The sequence below is a fragment of the Garra rufa genome, chromosome 7 (genome assembly GCF_049309525.1).
Source record: "Garra rufa chromosome 7, GarRuf1.0, whole genome shotgun sequence".
NCBI classification, from domain to species: domain Eukaryota; kingdom Metazoa; phylum Chordata; class Actinopteri; order Cypriniformes; family Cyprinidae; genus Garra; species Garra rufa.
This window is the reverse complement of record NC_133367.1, coordinates 14798788-14821820: the sequence shown is the minus strand read 5'-3', so window position 1 is coordinate 14821820 and position 23033 is coordinate 14798788. Positions and strand designations below refer to the sequence as shown.

The 23033-nt window shown below is 36.1% G+C and overlaps 1 protein-coding gene across 1 annotated transcript in view; it reads right to left on the bottom strand.

Moving 5' to 3' along the window:
- The window catches only part of LOC141337963 (NACHT, LRR and PYD domains-containing protein 12-like), a 34598-nt gene extending 26099 nt beyond the window's left edge, over positions 1 to 8499 (bottom strand). Inside the window, exons 1-5 of the mRNA XM_073843537.1 lie at positions 8441 to 8499; positions 2238 to 2339; positions 1796 to 1897; positions 1077 to 1193; positions 632 to 716 (exon numbers count right to left, since the gene is read on the bottom strand). Coding sequence (XP_073699638.1) covers positions 632 to 716; positions 1077 to 1193; positions 1796 to 1897; positions 2238 to 2339; positions 8441 to 8499 — 465 coding nt within the window. The remainder of the gene's footprint in view (positions 1 to 631; positions 717 to 1076; positions 1194 to 1795; positions 1898 to 2237; positions 2340 to 8440) is intronic.
- Between the last annotated feature and the right edge of the window lie 14534 nt (positions 8500 to 23033).

Below are 23033 nucleotides of genomic sequence, written 5' to 3'. Positions count from 1 at the left end.
TAAACCGATTTAAAGCTAAAAGATTACGTTTGCTTGCGCAAACTCATCCGGGACTTTTCACTGATTTCCCCTTACGGCGTTTGCATATTCTACGCTAGAGCGCGTGCACATGTGACGTGACTGATGCCAAACTCGTGCTCAGGACAGATGGACCTGGCTGTGTATCAAAGGTAAAAAATGATATAAATACTGTTCAGTTTCTCGCAAAAAAATGATCGTTTCGTGTCTTATTGTCACGAGCCGCAGGGTTTAATTTGGATTTGTCTGTGCATGTTTTTGTTTACTTTTAAAGGTTTGGTGCCCATCCACGTCTATGATAAGGCTGGCAGACTGCACCGGTTTTCGTTAAAAATCTTTGTTTGTGTTTTTCTGTGGAAACAAAGTCACCTACATCTTGGATGCCCTGGGGGTAAGCAGACAAATATCAAATTTTCATTTTTGGGTGAACTATCCCTTTAATGTGTTTTTGTATTCACTGCCATTCATTTTTACACAAAGCTGAAACATGGGCACTTTTTTTTTTAGTTGAAATTTCAAAGATGAAGGATTGTTAGAACTCTTGTTAACATAAAAGAATAATTTAGATTAGCATGTTAATTATTCATTAAAGAATTTATTAAATTTTACTTGCCTTGAAAATCCTAAAGAGATTTTCTCTGAAATTCTTGCGGTTGCAGTAATTCTTGTAGTTTGAGTTTGATTTCTCAAACTGAACCCTGGTAGGAAAATAAAGGTGGATTTTATTAAATGTATACTATTGGCTCAGTTACTTTGTGCAAAGTTATGTGGAGGCACAATCCTCTTGGTTGTAAAAATAGAATAATAGTATTACAGTTGCAAATGAATTCCTCATGAACCTGGTGACTCAAATGTATGATCTTATTGAAAGGTGCTGAATTTAACTTACTGGTAAATGGTATTGTGATTGATATTTTCATTGATATATGCACATGATCAATTTGTTTCAAAAACCACATGACATTTCAAAACTATATTACATATTTTGTAGATCTATCCATTTTGTCATTTATTGCAATAAATTGGAAAAGAGGAATGGTGGTATATTGTGTTCCCACCTGTTGAGAAGAAAAGATGCCAGTTCCATATCACTCTTCAATCCCTTCTGTGCTTTAAGAGTTTCCCACCGCGTAATTTCTGCACCAATATTTACTGTCGTCTTCTGTCCTTTGTTACTAAAATCACACACAAAAATAAGAAAATCACATAAAAATAACAGATTCACAGCTGCCAGTATTAACTTATTAACAGTATTAATTAAACACAAACACAAGAAATACCCTTTGGAAGATGATGGTTTTTTCTCATTGAAATTGGGTCCATCACCCTTTGAATGGTCAGTCTTCATAGATACAAAGCTGGATACATGTGAGTCAGATCTTTCACTAATTAAAAATAAATAAATAAATAACTGTAGGTACTTCAATCATATTTAAAGAGGTCTTATATTGCAGACAAACTATAATGAATGAATAGGTTCATTAGAGATGAAACAGTTAGCAATACATTATTTTCTGTGATTCATTTTTGTATTTAGCAAAGTTCTATTACATACACAACAGTGAGGAAATTAGTCAACACTGCTCTAATGCAAAAGACACAAAATACCATTGTTAGATGTTTTGATGATATTACGGTATATAGGCATAAATATTTCAGCAAATCTTACAGAATTAAATCATGAACAGTATGTTATGCATGATGATAGAATTGGCTTAACTTAGTAATGAATGAACAATGGATCACTTTAAGGTGGTTTGAGAAAGAGATGAAATACCTTTTGTTACATAGTGTTTTTTCACTGAAGTTCGGTCCATCACCTTTTGAATGGTCAGTCTTCCCAGACACAGAGCTAGACACTTGTGAGCCTGATCTTACACTAATGACAGAGAAGAGAGAAGAAACACTATTACAGGAAATACTTTAGTCTAATTTGAAAAAGGTTTATGGCTGCAAATTGTAATTAGACAAATGGAAGGACATTTTCATGTTTGGTCGCAAGATCTATTTTCCATAGTGAAATTATGCCTCCATTTGGCTGCCTATGTAATTGTATTACTGGAAAGAAGCTCCAGACTGAGATAAAAAATAAAAATAAAAAAAAAAGTAAAGCAGAAATTATGTTCTCTGATTTATTCTTGTATTTAGTCAGGTTTCATCTCATACACCATAGTAAGAAGATTAGTTAACATCACTCTACTGTACAACACAATAAATACCTTTTAGAAGGTGTTTTTTTCTCACTAAAGTTTGGACCGTCTCCTTTTGAATGGTCACTCTTCACAGACACAGAGCTGGACACATGTGAGCCTGATCTTACACTAATGACACACAGAATGGAAAGAAAAACAAAACTGGAGACATACAGTATATGCAGTATCCAATCGTTAAGTTGGCTTCATCATCACTTGAGGGCAGATGAGTGTGGTTTGTTGAGGCACAGCTCTAAATAGCTGACCTCCATTACACTTATCCCACAAAATCTCACTCATATCATCCAGAATTGAAAAAAAAAGTCTCATGAGATTTATATGCATTTTCGAGAACGAGAAGAAGAATCCACCATCGTTGTTGTATCACTCACTTCGATTATGGGGTTGGGTATGAGATAGGGCTTGGCTTTGAAGGATCTGAGGATCCTCAAATGCAAACTGTGTATGGCTTTCTTCAAGAGAGCAACCATACATTTGTGTTGTTTTATTATTTTTTATATTCTTCATTTATTCTTTATTCATTTATAATCATTAATCATTTAATTATTCCATTTCATTATAATCATTTATAATAATCTTTATAGTATATTCATATATCCATTTCATTGATTCATTAATTGATTAGTCATTTATTTTATGTTATATTATTATTGTTTATATATATATATATATATATATATATATATATATATATATTTCCATTTTTGTTTATTCTTTTACTGTGTGGTTTCATGGCCTGTTTGTCCTCATAATAACAGATATGAGGGAATGTTTATGAATATCAAAGGTTTATGGGATGCTGTTTTGAAAAAGTTTGGTATAACAATACTTGTTTGACTGTGTCCTTCAGACGAAGTCTGAGTATTGAGACATACGCAAGACTATTCAATAAACTCCTTTTTACCATCATAGCTTTTCCTCCTGCGTCTGCTCTTCACTTTCACTAGTTTTTCCTCAGTCAATGTTTTGGTGCAATCGTCAGGATGGCATAACATTTTGGTGTACTTTTTGGCTGACAGAAGACTGTTAATAGTGTTTTTGGTATTTTGGGTACCAGACAAGACCTCCTGTTAACAGGGTTTGGGTGTTAGACTGCTCTGCTGACGAGTGGATCTGTTACTGGACAAACTGATATTATCTGATGGGATCTGGCATCCGGGCTGGATCTTTATTGTCTAAAAATGGGTACAGCGATCTAACAGCTTGTTTATTAATATTTAATAAAATTATGAAATTATTTTTTATAAAATAATGATTAAACACTGGATCATTGTAAAACTTGAGAAACTCTTGAAATACCTTTTTTTACTTGATGTTTTCCCACTAAAGTTTGGTCCATCACCTTTTGAATGGTCGCTCTTCACAGAGCTGGACACGTGTGAGCCTGATCTTACACTAATGGCACAAAGGAAAATAAAACAATTTACTAGAGAGGCTACTTCAATCTCATTTGAAGAGAAGTTTCAAATCCTAATTAAATGAAGAATGGCTGTAAATTTGTTGTATTATTCATTCAAGTTCTATCACATACAACACAGTGAAGAAATTTATGGTTTCAGTTTAATTTGTCTTATTGGAAAATAGTTTCTGGCTTCACTATACAGCACAGAACAGACAGTATATAAAATACGCATAAAAACATGCAACGCTAATTTAAAAAGCATATACAAAATGTAAAGAATGTAACAAAGCACATTTAATACCTTTTGGTTTGTAATGGTGTTTCTCCACTAAATGATACATGTGAGCCTGATCTTTTACTAACAACACAAAGAGCAAAAAATAAATAAATAAATATTACAGTCTTCAATATTTTGCAAGCTGATAATTAGATACTGTTACAAACTTCAGTTTAACTGTGCATTATTAAAATTCTCACTTGTGAAAGTTAAAAATAACAAAATATTGCAAATTCGAAAAGCAAAACTGTAGGAGTTTATGACACTTACTAAAATACTTTCAGTCTATTTGTGGCCAACAATAAGAAACATTAAATACCTTTTGTTACATGTTTTCCTCTCACTGAAATTTGATCCATCACCTTTTGAATGGTCACTCTTCACAGACACAGAGCTGACCACATCAGATTTTGCGCTAATGACAAAAAAAAGAAGATCTGTTTAAGTTCAGTTACATTCTCAAACTCTCTCCCTGCATGCTATACCATTAAACACCACTCAAACACCACTACTATAGAAACAATCAGCGCTCTGAGACATGCGCTCAGTACTGCGCATGCGCACTGGCTGGTTTAGTCTGAAAAATAACCTTTTTTTAATGGAACACAAGGAACAATACTTATGATGCAGTTGTTGTCAAATGTCATTGGTAATTGCAACTATGAAATTTAATCGTAAGCTTGGTGAACAGTTTTGAAGAATTTTATGTGTCAGCATTCAAAGCAATAGGAGCTGCACTTGCATGCTCGAGAGGTGTTTCATAGATGGCCGACATGACATGACTTGTCTTAAAGGGACTTTGGTAAATAAACACCACACCTATCAGCAGTGACGCATCTTACTGGCTTTTGTTCTGCCACTATATAAATTATCATTACTAGCTATGTATATCCTGCAATATATTGACTCAGTATAACAGAGATACACGGCTCTTCTCTACTTCTCACCCTATAAACAAACTGAGTTTCTGCTGATGCTTCAAAAATGAATGATCTTAGTCAGTTTTCTTGGTGACATCAAATAAATTGTAATGAACCGAACATTTGGACAAATATTTGATAAACCAACTGTGACTCATTGTTGACTGCAACAATACAGTTCATAGCCGACAATTAGAAAAACTAAAAAATACCTTTTGGAAGAGGATGGGGTTTTCTCACTGAAATTTGGTCCATCACCTTTTGAATGGTCACTCTTCACAGACACAGAGCTGACCACATCAGATTTTGCGCTAATGAAAAATCAAAAACAAAGATCTGTTTAAGTTCAATTACATTCTCAAAGTCTCTCCCTGCATGCTATACCATTAAACACCACTGCTATAGAAACAATCAGCGCTCTGAGACATGCGCTCAGTACTGCGCATGCGCACTGGCTGGTTTAGTCTGAAAAATAACCTTTTTTTAATGGAACACAAGGAACAATACTTATGATGCAGTTGTTGTCAAATGTCATTGGTAATTGCAACTATGAAATTTAATCGTAAGCTTGGTGAACAGTTTTGAAGAATTTTATGTGTCAGCATTCAAAGCAATAGGAGCTGCACTTGCATGCTCGAGAGGTGTTTCATAGATGGCTGACATGACATGACTTGTCTTAAAGGGACTTTGGTAAATAAACACCACACCTATCAGCAGTGACGCATCTTACTGGCTTTTGTTCTGCCACTATATAAATTATCATTACTAGCTATGTATATCCTGCAATATATTGACTCAGTATAACAGAGATACACGGCTCTTCTCTACTTCTCACCCTATAAACAAACTGAGTTTCTGCTGATGCTTCAAAAATGAATGATCTTAGTCAGTTTTCTTGGTGACATCAAATAAATTGTAATGAACCGAACATTTGGACAAATATTTGATAAACCAACTGTGACTCATTGTTGACTGCAACAATACAGTTCATAGCCGACAATTAGAAATACTAAAAAATACCTTTTGGAAGAGGATGGGGTTTTCTCACTGAAGTTTGGTCCATCACCTTTTGAATGGTCGCTCTTCATAGACATAGAGCTGATTACAGGTGAACCTGCTCTTTCACTGACAAGAACAGAGAGGAAAAGTTATTAAAGGAGGTTCTTCAGTCTCACCTGAAGAGCATTTGTCCTTCTGATGAATATGGACAGATGAATGCAGAAAAATGAAGAAATTTAAAATATTTATGCAAATCACATGGAATACCTTTTGGGAGATGAAGGTGTTTTCTCACTGAAGTTTGGTCCATCACCTTTTGAATGGTCACTCTTCATAGACACAGTGCTGATTACAGGTGAACCTGATCTTTCACTGACAAGAACAGAGAGGAAATGTTATTAAAGGAGGTTCTTCAGTCTCATTTGAAGAGCATTTGTCCTTCTTATGACTATGGACAGATGAATACAGAAAAATGAAGAAATGTCAAATATTTAAGCAAATCACATGGAATACCTTTTGGGAGATGAAGGTGTTTTCTCACTGAAGTTTGGTCCATCACCTTTTGAATGGTCACTCTTCATAGACACAGTGCTGATTACAGGCGAACCTGATCTTTCACTGACAAGAACAGAGAGGAAATGTTATTAAAGGAAGTTCTTCAGTCTCATTTGAAGAGCATTTGTCCTTCTCATGACTATATGGGCAGAACAATACACAACAGAGAAGATTTTTTATTTATGTTTATCACATGGGCCAAGTTTTTCTGAATCTGGATCAAAATGGTCCAGATTTGGAATTCCCATGTTTTGCTATCCAGGATTAACTGATCTATCTTACTCTCATGACAGTTTTTTTTTTTTTTTTTTTTTTAAGGAACATTGGGTTGGATCACTGTGATCCAAATACCAAATTTCAGGATTACCAAATCCTGTTTACCAGAGCCTTAAATGGAACCAACAGTGTAGCCTACTGGCATAGCAAAGAACAACAGGTAGGCAAAATACCAGTGGCCACAAATAGCCATTGTTTGTTTTAATTGTTTTAATTTGATTTTAAATGTTTTAACTACTTGCAAGTGCAACCTAAGGTGGCATGCAACATAATCCTTGCGTGCATTGTTTTGCATAACATTGCAACCAGGCGTCATGTCCCTCTTGATGGCAATTTTGATGAACCTGAGCCTGATGTAGAACTAGAACAGCCACCAATGTTCTCACATAATGAGGCTATTGAATGACTGAGTATATCTGTTGTGGTCATTGCCATTAATATACTGTGGAACTATAGAGCTATGAACAACGGTGACATTTATTTGACATCTGATAGCTTTGACATTATTTTGTTGTTGTTGTTGTTTACCATATCACATTAGATGTGACATGCTTCACAGGTTTATTTTGTTCAAAAAAAATCACAACTGAATCCACACTTCTGATGGGATCAGGATAATCCTGTATTTTTTTTTTTTTTTTATCAAATAGATCCCAATCTGAGTTCAAAGTTTTGAATAACCCAAAAGGCAGGTTTGATCCAAATCAAATGTAAAATTGGATTACATGGTCTGATCTTAATTCAAAATCCCTCTTTTAAATTTGAAAAACTCATTTCCAAGATTTGATCCAATCCTTGATCCAAAATCCCACTGGATTACTTTGGAAAAACTGGGCCCTGGAATACCTTTTGGAAGATGATGGTGTTTCCTCACTGACGGATACATGTAGGCCTGTTTTTTCACTAACAACACAAAAGAGTTGCCACAGTTTCATTTGAAGAGGTGTGATTTAGATCATAGTTACAGTAAGTACAATTTAACAAACTATAAAAATGCATTAGCTTTTTTTCTAATACAGTCTGTGTGTCTGGCAATAAGAAAATACATGAAATACCTTTTCGCAGGCATTTCCTCATTGAAAAGTGGTACATCACCTTTCGACTGATCACTTTTTACAGACTCAGAGGTGGAATCCCCAGAGTCTGATCTTTCCCTGATTACGCAACAAGGAAAGAAAGAAAGAATATATTTTATGACAAGAGGAACTTACATTAACTGTGGATTTTTTTTTTTTTGACATGATATATTACAACAAGTACTTAATTAGTCCTTTCACTTTGAGTTTTTTTGACTGGATAAGATGTCTTTTTTGAAACCTTTTTTTTTTTTTTTCATTATCACCATTAAATTGTCCTAGAATTCTTTTTGGCATTTGACATACACTTTAATCCAAAGCAACAAACATTTCAATAAAAACATGTTTTATCAATTATAACAAAACATATGATCTACTCTTTTGAGTTACAGCAACACAAACAGGAACAAAGTTGTGAGACCTGACAAATCCCCAATGCTTAAATACCTCAGCTAACTACTACCCTAACAGCATTGCAGTGGTGTTATGAATACCTTTTTTTGGCAGAGAAACAAAAGTTGTAATTGAGATTCAAACTACTCCTTTATTGGACTTTGGAATTTTTAGACTCTTATAAAGTAATACATATATTATACAACTGTTCCAAGGTCTTACTATACTTTTATTATAAACACTTGGCTTTACAGTAACACACCTGCAGTATTGAAACTAAAATGATTCTTTAAAAAAAGACTCAGTCTTACCTCTGTGCCTCTGAGGCACTCATCTCAGACAGAGGGTCCTTTCCTTGCTCCTCTGACATAATGCAGCTAAACTGTCACTGATAAACAGCACTGATGTCTTTGTGCAAAAGACATTCAGCTGCTCAGCACAACCTGGACATGACAGTAGGGGGTGAATAATAACGGGTGTTTAACTGGGGACAAACAAACTGTATTAAAATCACACAGGCTAATATTACATTACATTTAGTGCAATCAAACAGTGTCAGGGTAAGGTGCATTTCAATTCATATTTATACCGCATTTGATCATTACGTCATGCTCAAAATGTATTATATTAATTTCAACTGCTCCCACAATAGCTATTTAGGATATTGAGATAAGTGAACTAAATTATTATATTTAATCGTAGCTGATTTATTACATTGTGACATTTTGACAAAAATGTAAAGCCATTAAAGCAGCATTCACCGCGTGCTTGGGTACTTACCCGCCTAACTGTAAAGGTTTGCTTTCGATTTTGGATCATCACGAAACTAAAAAGGGTGATTAAAAAAATACCCCTTAATACATTTAAAAAATAATCCTTAACTATTTATTCACATATCAATAACTGAAATAAAGAACGTTTTCAAATGTACTTGCAGTAGCTACGACGGTCTTCAGCACCCTTTAGCGGAGTTCAGCTGTGCTGAATGCTTTCCTTTTCTCCCCTTTACGACCCACATGGTGCGATTCCTGCCAATGAGACCCGGATATATGCATGAAAGATCTTCTCTCGCTTTGTAAGCGTTAACGGGCCGTACTGACGTTCTCATTTTGCCTCAATAAAGCTAAAAACTGCAGAATATTTGAGTGTAAAAATTAATTTGTGTTACATCTTTACCAATTTATATCCAATACCATCAGCTTAATCAATTTGCCTATGAGAGGTGACATTATCCTCAACAAAATAATGTTTTTGTTTTAATATGCAGAATCTGGTTGTGATTTACGGGAACGGGCGCTCCCAAATCAGTCCCAGCGGAGGAATTCAAAAACCAATCTAACTTCATGCCAGCATCTTTATTAACCTAAATTCATCATGCAGTGTATTTTATTTTTATTATATTTTTCCACCAGTTATTTTTGGACTGCCTACATGGATTCGTTGTCAGCCTTCAACACTTTCGGTTTCGTTTATAAACTTAAAATAAGTCCAGCCTATTGACAGGCTATAGCCTACTTTGTGAATAATAAAACAGCTTTGCAAAAAGTTGTTTCTGTATTTGATTTTTTTTTTTTTTTATCAAAACGGCGCTATCTGATCGGTGGTGGAAGAATATCAGACCTAAAATCAGCTGCATAAACAGCTGCATTTCATCTTTGACCATTAGATGGTAGCATAGGGCTTCGAGTAGGTTCGCACAGATTTGAAAGCCATCAACGTTTGACATTGTCAAACTGAAAACCCGGTGGTTTTTATCAACTACATTGAACTTGCTTACTGATTATTCGTTGTCTTATCTCTCTTTTTAATAGTCTTAAAACTGTGCGATCATTTTGTCATCAGCAAAAAAAAAAAATACTGGCTTCGAGGACAAAATAGAGATGGATAGTAAAATGTGACCCTAGACCACAAAAACAGTCATAAGGATGATTTATTATTTATTTTATTATTATTATTGAGATATATACATTATCTGAATAAATGTATAGTTTGTTAGGATAGGACAACATTTGGCCGAGATACAACTATTTGAAATCTGGAATCTAATAAAACTCTGAGAAAATCACCTTTAAAGTGGTAAAAATTAAGTTCTTAGCAATGCGTATTACTAATCAAATTAAGTTTAGTTCTATTTACAGTAAGAAATTTACAAAACTTCATGGAACAAAATCTATAATATCCTAAAGATTTTTGGCATCAAAGAAAAATCGAACATTTTGACCCATACAGTGTAATGTTGGCTATTGTTACAAATATGCCCGTGCTACGACTGGTTTTGTGCATGGTCCAGGAATTTACTGTAACTCAGCAGATCTGTTATTAACCATCTCGCTACTACATTTAATCCCAGGGAAATATAAAGAAAATATAATGTAATATAAATTTACATTATATAATAATCACTAGATTTGATTGCTGTGTAAATGCATAATTACAGTCTAGGCCCATATATCACCAAACACAGGAAAATGAAGGTCCTTACCTATACTGAAGAGAGTGTCCTTTTACAAAACAAAAAAGCACCAGGATAAGGACATGCAAATTCACGTGCGTAGATTAGAAATCACAACGAATCTATCTGTTGAACTACAGAAGCAGCAAGTTCAACTTGCATTTCAATAGCAAAAACAGGCGTAACATTTAGGCCTACTTAAAGCCACTTGCGTTTTTCGTACATATGAAGCGATCATCGAAATGTGTTGTATACAACATCTGATAAACATCTTTATGGAAAGCAATTTATCATGTATTCTAAATCATAAACACTTCAAATACATTTTGTAAATGTCTAACACGATCCAAGCTATTGCGAATAACCAATGCTCTAAAAATACTTCTTCCAGATGAAACACGCACATAGTGGAGATCACTACTTAAAATAAAATGTTTCTAAATTCGATACATGCTCTCTGAACGCTATACATTTGAATTTAGGAAGATTTAAAACAGAGCAAATTAAACTTACAATATACCAACTATGGTCGTGAAAGTTGTTGTTGAACGCACAACAGCAACACTGTGGAATGGAGAAAAGAAAAAACAAAAGTTAGAAAAGGTCTTTATTTACTGATGCGTGGCAGAACACAAGGCTACAAAAGAGTAAAAAACGTAGAGAAAGATGTTTCAATACAAACAATTCAAACTTACAATCAACCAATAAGAAGGTTGGAATAGATCAGATGGTATGGTGTCTACCAATTGCGTGTCGACTCCATCCGATTGAATCACCCATCCAGATTCAAACCTTTTCAGATTACTATGGAAATATAAATTGGGACTCTAAATGGAACTACATATCACAACGTAGGCTACTGACAATATAAATACATGTAAAAGTCGTAAAAAAAAAAATCAGTGATTATATTCCTAATTTAAAATTTAATCATCATAAAAATAATATTAGGTGAAAGCAGAAAAAGAAAGAAAGATTTGTGATTCTCAAAACGAATTTATTAATTACTAGAAAAAAATGTTTTGTTATACCAGGTTGTTTAAAATATATTTCTGTAAATTGCAGAAAATATGTTTTAATACTTAATCACTATAGGAGGCGCTCCAGGAGCGTCATCTGCAGTGTTGCCAGATTGGGCGGGCTTCTTTTGATCGGCTTGGACCGGAGAATAACGCATTGGGCGGGTAGACAAAATTTGGGCTGCTTTAAAAAAATAAAAGCCGCCCAATCAGCTGCTTTTTTCTTCGCTTTTATCATTAGTCATTGTTATTTTAATACCTTCGAGCTCAAAGTATCACCGTAATATAATGTGTAGTGCAGTCATCAACTCATTTTTGCTTAACGCAACCCTTACTGGTTTAGTTTAACAGAGACCTGTCAATCAATTTACGTCTTTAATGTTAGTGAGATGTGATGACTTGTGAGTGACGGGGTTTTGGCGCTATAACGGGCAAGATTTTGAATATGCAGCTTATTCATTTATTGATTTTAAGTAATTGCGATGGCAAAGTGGCCTAAATATAAGTTACACGATTAAAAGTCTAAGTGGATTACATGTGGTGAGAGATGAATAGAAGATTTCTAAATATAATTGTAACTGAAATAAGAAAACGTGGGTGTGTGCATGACGTAAATGCCAGCTACATTACATTTGTTTCTCATCACTTTATTGTGCACTTTTTGCACAGAAATTAGCATATTTTTACTGTGGACATTGAAAATGATGCATGTGTTTTTCCAAGGGTTAAAGTCATCGGTTAATTTCCACTTTGAAAAGAAGACATTGTATGCATATTTTCGAACTGTTTTGATCCATAGTCCTGTGAAATTGATTTATCTTTATTTCATTTTGTCATTATTCTTTTTTTAAAGAGATAAAAATGGTCCTTATCAACCTTGACCTGGCAATAAAATTCTCATTATTTTGGCAGTTAAAATTTGGGCTGGTTTTTGTTGAAGTGGGCAGGTTTTGGTGAGCTTTTGGGCTGGAAATCGTCAACCCGATCTGGCAACACTGGTCATCTGCTTTGAGGACAAGTGTACAATTTGAGCTCGAAGAACGAGATACTCTGACCCTGTTGTGTTTAAATTAGTATTTTACTTAGTGAAACAAGCTAGGCTTAAAAAAAGTAGTTTGTTTTCAGTGTATTCATATCCTTTAAACAAGTATATTAATTGCTAGTGTATGTTTTATCAAACATAATGAAAATTAGAAAATTAATTTAGGCCTTACTGGCCTACATCCACTCAAGATGATGATCTGAGAAGTCAGAAAATAAAACACACACATGCAATCTGATGTATGAATGTATGTACAGTATATACACTGATGAGCCAAAACATGATGACCAGCCACTCCTAACAAAGCAACATATTAAGGTCAGCAACTTTGTTGCTAGTCAAAGTGAAAGCTGCTGCGGTCTGAGTTGCACAGACTCCAGCTCAATAATCAAACTGGATCTCTCACAATCACAAACACCAGACCTGAACACTCTGGAGTTTATAAACTAATTATCATGGATGAAAAAAGGTGTTCTCAACCATGATATTCGATGTTACTGTTTATGGTGAGTCGATTATTACAATGTATTGTCCTGTCTTTTCACATTTATGGTAATAGGCTACAAAGTCATATTTCCCCACAATGGCATTTTAAGATTTCTCCTCAATAGATTAGTTCTATATGTGAAATTCAAATCTATTTGAAATGTTGAGAGAGATATCAGTGTGTGATGATGCAAATACATTGCAATGAACTGTCATCTAGCACATTTAATGACTGACAGAGTAAGTATGCCTCTTACTCAACATTATATTTTTTTCCCCAGCTCTCCACCCATTCCTGTCATCTTCAGTGACACTTCAGTGTTCTTCATCAGAAAGATCATCCGTCTCAAACTGTTTGCTGCTGTGTTCAGCGTTGAATGTGAGTCATGTGACTCTCTCCTGGTACAAAGGAAACAGTTTATTGTCCAGCATCAACGTGTCTGATCTCAGCATCAGTCTCTCTCTACCTCTGGAGGTGGAATATCAGGATAAAAACATCTACAGCTGTGTGCTCAAAAACCCCATCAGCAACCAAACAAGACAGCTGGACATCACTAAACTCTGCTGGCCGAGTTCAGGTACATCAGTAGTGATTTTAGATTTTTTTTTGTGTAACGTTTTACTGAGATGATCTTTTGTTGTTGTTGTTGTTTTTGGTGTGCTTTATTTCTCAGACTATTACCACTATTATGGGAGGACTGAATTTTATGTAATGTTTTATTAAATTGCAATCACGTTTAAATACACATTCTGTCCCATTAAAAATATATTTATATATGTCTTACTTTTCAAGTTAATTTTTTATTGGCACAAAACTAATTCGATATTAAACCAACATCCATAGAGCATTGCTTAATTGTTTTCACAGTTGTTTCACATGTTTTTCATTTGGAGGTCTGAAGCCAAAGAATATGCTTATGTATTCAAACTACTATTTTAGCCTGTGAAACAAGGCTACAGACCACAGAAAACGTTGTTCTAATTTGTGGCTCCTGTGAGGTCAACATCTGGCCGTTACTGAATAATCAGACATTCTCAGGCCACCAGGGGGCGATGATGATGCTTTTTAACAAGCCAGCTAAATTCTTGAAATAAACCAGAAATAGACTGTGAGATAGCTCTGCAGGATGTTGCTTATGTGTGAAAAGAGAAGTGAAAAGAAAAAGAGTGTCAAACAGTCAAAGTCTATATATCAATGCACCGTGGTATTACCATTTAATTCCATTCCTGTAATTTAAACAATTATGTAAAAATAATTATGACGTGGTTGTGTCTGCTGAAAAAGACAGTCACATATATTTCTGTAAGAAATTATCGCACATTGGCCCTTAAAGTTACAAATGTTTAGTCAGTGTGAAATTACAAGCATCAGAAACTAGCAAGAATAAATAAAATGTATGAACTTCGGCGCTGTACAAACATCAGAAACGTGACATAGTTTTCTGCCATAGTAACTACATATATTGTTTCTAAAATAAAACTGGTAAAACTTCAGGACATTGGCAAAAGCAACAACTGGACAATTCTCAAAACATTTACCACTGAAAGATCCCATAGATATTAACTATTTTGGTGTAAGCTATATAGTTGTCATGATAAGTGATTTATTACATAGATTTCACAAATGTTAGTTGTCATAGTCTGCATCATGTGACTAGTTAAAGTGTGAAGCATGTACACATATACGGACATGCTCACAAACTGTATAGCACACACAAGTTTATTCTCCCAGGCTGAACAGTTTCTTTATAAACCTCAGATTATTTTGGATGATTTTGATATTTTGTCTCAAGTTATTGGAGATAATGTCACACACACTTACTTTGCTCTCTTTGAGTTTGTGTTCTCTGGCTGGTAAGTTACAAATCTGTTTTTTTATCTTCCTTCTAGAGTCTTGTTTAATAGCAGATCTTCTAGCTATTCTTTATATTCTTGTCAAAAATATCAGGGTAGAAATAAAACAGAATTGGACAAAAGGCACTGTGCAGTAAAGGTAACATCTTATCAGAAGCCAAACTGAACATCACCGAAGTCTTTTCAGTTAGATATGTTCAGGTTTTTATATATTAAGCTGATCTCTGTTTTTTTTTTTTTTTTGTAGATCAAACTGATAAATTCTTTGTATTCACTTGCACTAATGACTGTCTCTCTTTAGCCATTGCTGCAGGACATCCTACTTCACAACCTCCTTCACATTCTCCATTACTCAGCGAATCTCTGATAGTGCTGATCTCAGCTGCTGGTGCTTCTCTGTTGTATATGTTTCTAATCTGGATGTTTTGTGTGTGCAGGGTACACAAAGAGGCAGGTAGGTACACTTAAAACTTAAACATCTGCAAGAACAACATGTATTTTTGTAAGTCAACAATATTCTAGAGAAAATGCACGTTTTGACTGAATATTATTTCAGCTCAGAGCCATGAATATGAGACTCCTCAATCACTCCACAAACAGATTGGACAAATGATGGTAAGTGTTAAATACTATTAAATACCAGATATAGCATGCTTCCTGTGCTAATTGTTGTTATCTGATGTTGAACATGTTTTATGGTTCCAGTTCACTTGTTATTATTAATGTATCTATTTTTTTGTCACGGTTATGAAAGTATGATGTTAGTAAACTGTTATTAAATTTGCAACGTTAAATTTCATAATAAAAGTCCTACAAGCATAAAAGACAGAGAGTCCTCCATTATAATACAGACAAAAGAGCACTGATTCATTTTGAGCTCCATCAGGTTTTGCTTTTTCTTTTATGCTTGTGTTTCTTACAGGAATCTGAAATGACGGAGGTGATTTACACATGTTTTACCACAGAACGATGATCAAAGTCTCTGTGAATATGTTTCCTCATCAGATTGACCACAGTAACTGTATCTGTGCTTTATAATGTATTACAGTTTCAAATTAAATAAACTTAAGTACACTCCTTTGAGGTTTACTTCAGATTGATATTGACATCCACATTTGACCAAAACAAAATATTTGATCTGGTTATTAAAACATGATAAACTCCCTCAGCATAGAACGTGGAAGCATGCTTTTCAGTTTCAGTGAACTGACATGATTTTGGCATCATATAAAATCAGACTTGTATAGTAAAATCTTCAAATATGTTAAATAAGCATGTAACTTGAACACAAACATACAACACATTTTATTTTCAAACCCTTTAAGGACTGTCCCAACTACTGAAATTCTGCTTGGGTGCATGGGGAAAAAAATAAACACATCCTAATTCTGATAACAGAACCAGGGCCCGTATTCATAAAACATCTTAGTGTTAGAGTTGCTCCTAGTGACAAAATTCTAAGAAAATTCTTAGAAATGTGGGAGTTTCCTCTTAAAATTAAAGAAAAGATCATAGTAAAGAAAAAAGTAATTCAGAAAGCGTCTTAACCATTAAAAGAGGTCTGAAGGTCCAACAATGTTAGGAGTACGGACAAGGACTTTTAAGAGACTTAAGAGTTTCTTTAGCGGTGGAGCAAATTGACGAAACATGAGGAGGGCAAACACATATTTTGCACACAAAGCATGACAGTAAGTTAATGTTACATGTGAAATTGTGCAGGGATAATATTTGTGACCGATTTTATTACAGACATGCAAACATCTCTGACAAAGTGCAGAAATGGATGTTATCACTAAATTTATTAACATTTATTAACATATTTGGGAACTGGAAACAATGCAACTATGCAGCAGTGATGATTTGGGTCTGTTTACAACCTTCTAGAAGCAGAGATCACACAAACAATTACAGCACTTTCACAACCTTAATGTGTTGCTGTTCATTTCCTATCAAATACATTAAAACATTAACAGCGTAAATAAAAACAGATATAAACATAATATATGTGTGTGTGGTAAAACGGGAATAATTACGCCTATAATTTCAAAGTGAAGGCTTAAACTAGACCCTACACTTAAAAGTACCATTTTATTTCCTTCTTGGACATCCAACCAATCACAGACTTCAAAAGGCTTCAAATCGTGCACACCAAACCAACACAGTAAGTGCTTTAGTTGTACGGATAGGCGATACAACCGCCCAGCTTGAAGTGCGTCTAGGCAATGAGGGATAATCGCATCCCAAACTGGAACAACTGGGAGCAGCAGCTGGCAGGCTCTGCAAAACAACAAACAATACCGTTTCCTTACTTTCCTCATCCTATCCTCTCTCCCTAATGTTTCATTGCATAAACATAATGAAGGGAATAATTACCTAACAGGTGTTGTGCCCATTTTCGATCCCTGCCAAATTGTTTCCTCCTCTCATTGAAATCGCTACCTGATTGCCTAATCCTAACCCTTTTTTTCAGCAGGTCTACCAATACTAGGGGGTAGTAATCTGGCAGGGGGTCCGAATTCGGCACCTGCACGCTACACTCACGCGCCCATTAACATGGCTTGGATGCAATAAACTATTCTAAAATTACAAAATAACAGTCAAGTCAAGCGCTTTTAATAATACAGATTGTGTCAAAGCAACTTTGCAGTATTTAAACCGGACAATAATGTCCCAGCCAGCAATGACTTGTGGGGCCCAGCTGGGTTAACTACGGGTTCCATGGGAACTGTGTGGGCATGGGCTTTGGCTGGGTGAAATCAGCGGGTCCCATGTAGGTTTTGTAGTATGAGTCCCACATAGGAAGCCCATATGAGCTGATTACATGGGTCACATAAGGGACAGGCATGGGCCAAGTGGGCATGGGTTTGATCTGGGAACACATATATGGGTCTTGCATGACATATTTATGGGCCAAGTGGGCATGGGTTTTATCTGGGAATGCATATATGGGTCCTGCATGGCATATTTATGGGCCAAGTGGGCATGGGTTTGAACTGGGAATGCATATATGGGTCCTGCATGGCATATTTATGGGCCAAGTGGGCATGGGTTTGAACTGGAAATGCACATTTGGGTCCTGCATAGAATTTTTATAGGCCAAGTGGGCATGGGTTTGAACTGGGAACACAAATATGGGTCCTGCATGACATATTTATGGGCCAAGTGGGCATGGGTTTGAACTGGAAATGCACATATGGGTCCTGCATAGAATTTTTATAGGCCAAGTGGGCATGGGTTTGAACTGGAAATGCACATATGGGTCCTGCATAGAATTTTTATAGGCCAAGTGGGCATGGGTTTGAACTGGGAACACAAATATGGGTCCTGCATGACATATTTATGGGCCAAGTGGGCATGGGTTTGAACTGGAAATGCACATATGGGTCCTGCATAGAATTTTTATAGGCCAAGTGGGCATGGGTTTGAACTGGGAACACAAATATGGATCCTGCATGACATATTTATGGGCCAAGTGGGCATGGGTTTGATCTGGGAACCCATATATGGGTCTTGAATGGCATATTTATGGGCCAAGTGGGCATGGGTTTGATCTGGGAATACATATATGGGTCCTGCATGACATATTTATGGGCCAAGTGGGCATGGGTTTGAACTGGGAATGCATATATGGGTCCTGCATGGCATATTTATGGGCCAAGTGGGCATGGGTTTGAACTGAGAATGCACATATGGGTCCTGCTTTGAATTTTTATAGGCCAAGTGGGCATGGGTTTGAACTGGGAACACAAATATGGGTCCTGCATGACATATTTATGGGCCAAGTGGGCATGGGTTTGATCTGGGAATACATATATGGGTCCTGCATGACATATTTATGGGCCAAGTGGGCATGGGTTTGATCTGGGAATACATATATGGGTCCTGCATGACATATTTATGGGCCAAGTGGGCATGGGTTTGATCTGGGAACGCATATATGGGTCTTGAATGGCATATTTATGGGCCAAGTGGGCATGGGTTTGATCTGGGAATACATATATGGGTCCTGCATGACATATTCATGGGCCAAGTGGACATGGGTTTGATCTGGGAACGCATATATGGGTCTTGAATGGCATATTTATGGGCCAAGTGGGCATGGGTTTGAACTGGGAATGCACATATGGGTCCTGCATAGAATTTTTATAGGCCAAGTGGGCATGGGTTTAAAATGGGAACACAAATATGGGTCCTGCATGACATATTTATGGACCAAGTGGGCATGGGTTTGAACTGGGAATGCATATATGGGTCCTGCATGGCATATTTATGGGCCAAGTGGGCATGGGTTTGATTTGGGAATGCATATATGGGTCCTGCATGGCATGTTTATGGGCCAAGTGGGCATGGGTTTTATCTGGGAATGCATATATGGGTCCTGCATGGCATATTTATGGGCCAAGTGGGCATGGGTTTGAACTGGGAATGCACATATGGGTCTTGCATAGAATTTTTATAGGCCAAGTGGGCATGGGTTTGAACTGGGAACACAAATATGGGTCCTGCATGACATATTTATGGGCCAAGTGGGCATGGGTTTGATCTGGGAACGCATATATGGGTCTTGAATGGCATATTTATGGGCCAAGTGGGCATGGATTTGATCTGGGAACGCATATATGGGTCTTGAATGGCATTTTTATGGGCCAAGTGGGCATGGGTTTGAACTGGGAACACAAATATGGGTCCTGCATGACATATTTATGGGCCAAGTGGGCATGGGTTTGATCTGGGAACGCATATATGGGTCTTGAATGGCATATTTATGGGCCAAGTGGGCATAGGTTTGATCTGGGAACACATATATGGGTCTTGAATGGCATGTTTATAAGCTAAGTTTGGTTTGAACTGCAATTTTACTAATTTACTAATTTACTAATTTTACAGAAAATAACTAACTTTTTTACAGTAGTTTTCTGTGATTTCAAATTACATTCATAACTTATTCGTAATATTACTAATAGTGGTGGGCCGTTATTGGCGTTAACGTGCTGCGTTAACGTGAGACTCTTATCAGGAGATAAAAAGAATATCGCCTTTAATCTATTCTCAAAGTTGGGTTGGGAACTGGGTCTAAACTACGCAAGATATGATGACTTTCACCTTGATATTTTAGTGTGGATGACGTATACCTAGCCACTGTAGGAGGTGAGAACGAGTCTTCAACCTGTGTGTATGCCTACTATGAGTGTGAAATGACCACATCAAACGAGACGTGCAAACATGGATGCACCTATGAAGCCGCCGGGTTTGCTTCAGGGCAGGTGCGTTGCTAGACCCTGCACGTGCCCCAGTAAAATCTCAAGTTTGAGTTATAATTTACTTTGATAATCCCAAAATAAAGACATTACACTATATGCAACAACTGAATTGACGCTTCTAAAAGCAACGCAGTTTAATCGAAGACTATGCACACAGATATCCATGCCTGCACGCGTCTGTGTATTTAAGGGGAACGCGCACGTCGTGCAGCCACAATATCTGTAAATTAACAACTTAACTATTATTTTAAGTATTATTCCATTAATGACAAATTACAGGAATTCTTTTTTTTTTTGCAGTATTTTTTCTGTTTTCTTAAATTACTTACACATTGACATAAAATTACAAAAACAATCTGTAATTAAATAATGTAGCTCATTAAGGTTTATGTCTATACTAACAATTTAATGTTCTTTTTGTACACTGTGTTCCAAATTATTATGTAAATTGGATATAAGTGTCATAAACATAAAAAAAAATTGTTTTTCAATTAAACTCATGGATGGTATTGTGTCTCATGGCTCTTTGGGTCACTGAAATGAATCTCAGACACCTGTGATAAATAGTTTGCCAAATGAGCCCAATTAAAGGAAAATTACTTAAGAAGGATGTTCCACATTATTAAGCAGGCCACAGGTTTCAAGCAACATGGGGAAAGAAAAAAGATCTCTCTGCTGCCGAAAAGTGTCAAATAGTACAATGCCTTGGACAAGGTATGAAAACATTAGATATTTCACAAAAACTTAAGTGTGATCATTGTGCTGTGCAGATTTGTGGCTGATTCAGAGCACAGACTGGTTTGTTCAGGAAAAGGCAGAATGAGGACGGTTTCTGCCAGACAAATTCATCAGATTAAGAGAGCAGCTGCTAAAATGCCATTACAAAGTAGAAAACAGGTATTTGAAGCTGCTGGTGCCTCTGGAGTCCCGCGAACATCAAGGTGTAGGATCCTTCAGAGGTTTGCAGTTGAGCATTAACCTACTATTCGGCCACTCCTAACTAATGCTCACAAGCAGAAATGGTTGCAGTGGGCCCAGACATACATGAAGACTAATTTTCAAACAGTCTTGTTTACTGATGAGTGTCGTGCATCTTTGGATGGTCCAGATGGATGGAGTAGTGGATGGAACATGTCCCAACAAGGCTGCGACGTTAGAGGTGGCGTTTTGGGCCGGAATCATAGGGAGAGAGCTGGTAGGTTCCTTTAGGGTCCCTGAAGGTGTGAAAATGACCTCGGCAAAGTATGAAAATGAGAAACTCATTGTGTGGCCCCCATCCTCCCCTGACCTCAACCAGATTGAGAACCTTTGGAGCATCTTCAAGCAAAAGATCTATTAGGTTGAGAAGCAGTTCACATCAAAACAGCAGCTCTGGGAGGCAATTCTGACATCCTGCAAACATATTCAATCAGAAACTCTCCAAAAACTCACAAGTTCAATGGATGCAAGAATTGTGATAGTGATATCAAAGAAGGGGTCCTATGTTAAGATGTAACTTGCCCTGTTAGGATGTTTTTGATTGAAATAGCTTTTGATTTCAGTAAATATGACCACCTAATGCTGCAAATTCAGAAAATGACAATTTTCAGTTCTTTACAACCTATAAAATGTTTTAACTCTGTTGTGAATAATAATTTGGAACAGTGCATTTTCAGTTTTTTATTTTTGAAATAAATACTGTTATCATTAGGAGGTTTTTTCAATAAATTCAAATTATGCCCTATGGTTGATGACTTAAAAAATTATACTGACTGTCATTTGCATTGACTAATTATGAAAATCGGAGAAAGATATCATTTGCATAATAATTTGGAACACGGTGTAATTTGAAAGTAAATCTTATTAGTTTTTATTTAGATGTATTTTACATTAAAACTCTGAAAAAATTAAAAAAAAAATTAACCAATAAAGAATGAGTGTATAATTTATTTGCATTAGTCGTGTCAAAAAGCAATACCACAGTAGTCCAAATGACAATACGTTTGCAGTCCTCTCGGGTGGAATATACAGTAGGATGATAATTTAGTGTGGGAAGCAGTGCATAATTCAAGTTGTTAAATGCTGAAAAAGCTATAGCGAATTCACTATAGCTCAGTTGACGCTCTTTCTTATTTAAATCACGCATTACCGGCTGAAAGTGAAACACGGCAAATTGCAATCTATGACGGTACTGGCGACAGCCAATGAGCGTTTGATTATCGCTGCCTTTGATTATTCTGGCCAATGACTAGTAGGGAGCCGTTTCCCGGTTAAATTTGAATATGCTGATCGGCTTCTGTTGCAGACTGTTTCGGTCGTTCCTCTAGCAACGACTTTCACGTGGATTATTTTACGTCTGACTGTTTAATTCATATTTTGAGCGAGTTTTGGTTGTGGGATGAAGATTGAGAACAAACAAACGCGAATATGGACTTTTACCAGCAGCTAAAGATCATGCAAACTGCAAAAGGTAGGTACCTTTTACTATTATATAAAGTTCTATAGACTGTTACACTAGTTACATTAAGGTACTGAAGTGATATACTAATCGCGATTACATATTTTAGTATCCTACCAGTGTGTGTTACAGTGTTTTGTTAGTATTAACTAATACTGTTAGCTGCGGGTGGCGGTAACATTATATTTATGTCTTGCCGAACATATGTAGTGAAAGAAATCTGCAGCTCACTTGAATAGTCAAATACAGACAGTTTACTTAAGATGTAATTGACCAGTGTTGCCAGATTGGAAATGTCCAAGTATCGTACCAGAAGCTCTAAATTATCGTATTTGGGAGAAAATTATCGTATT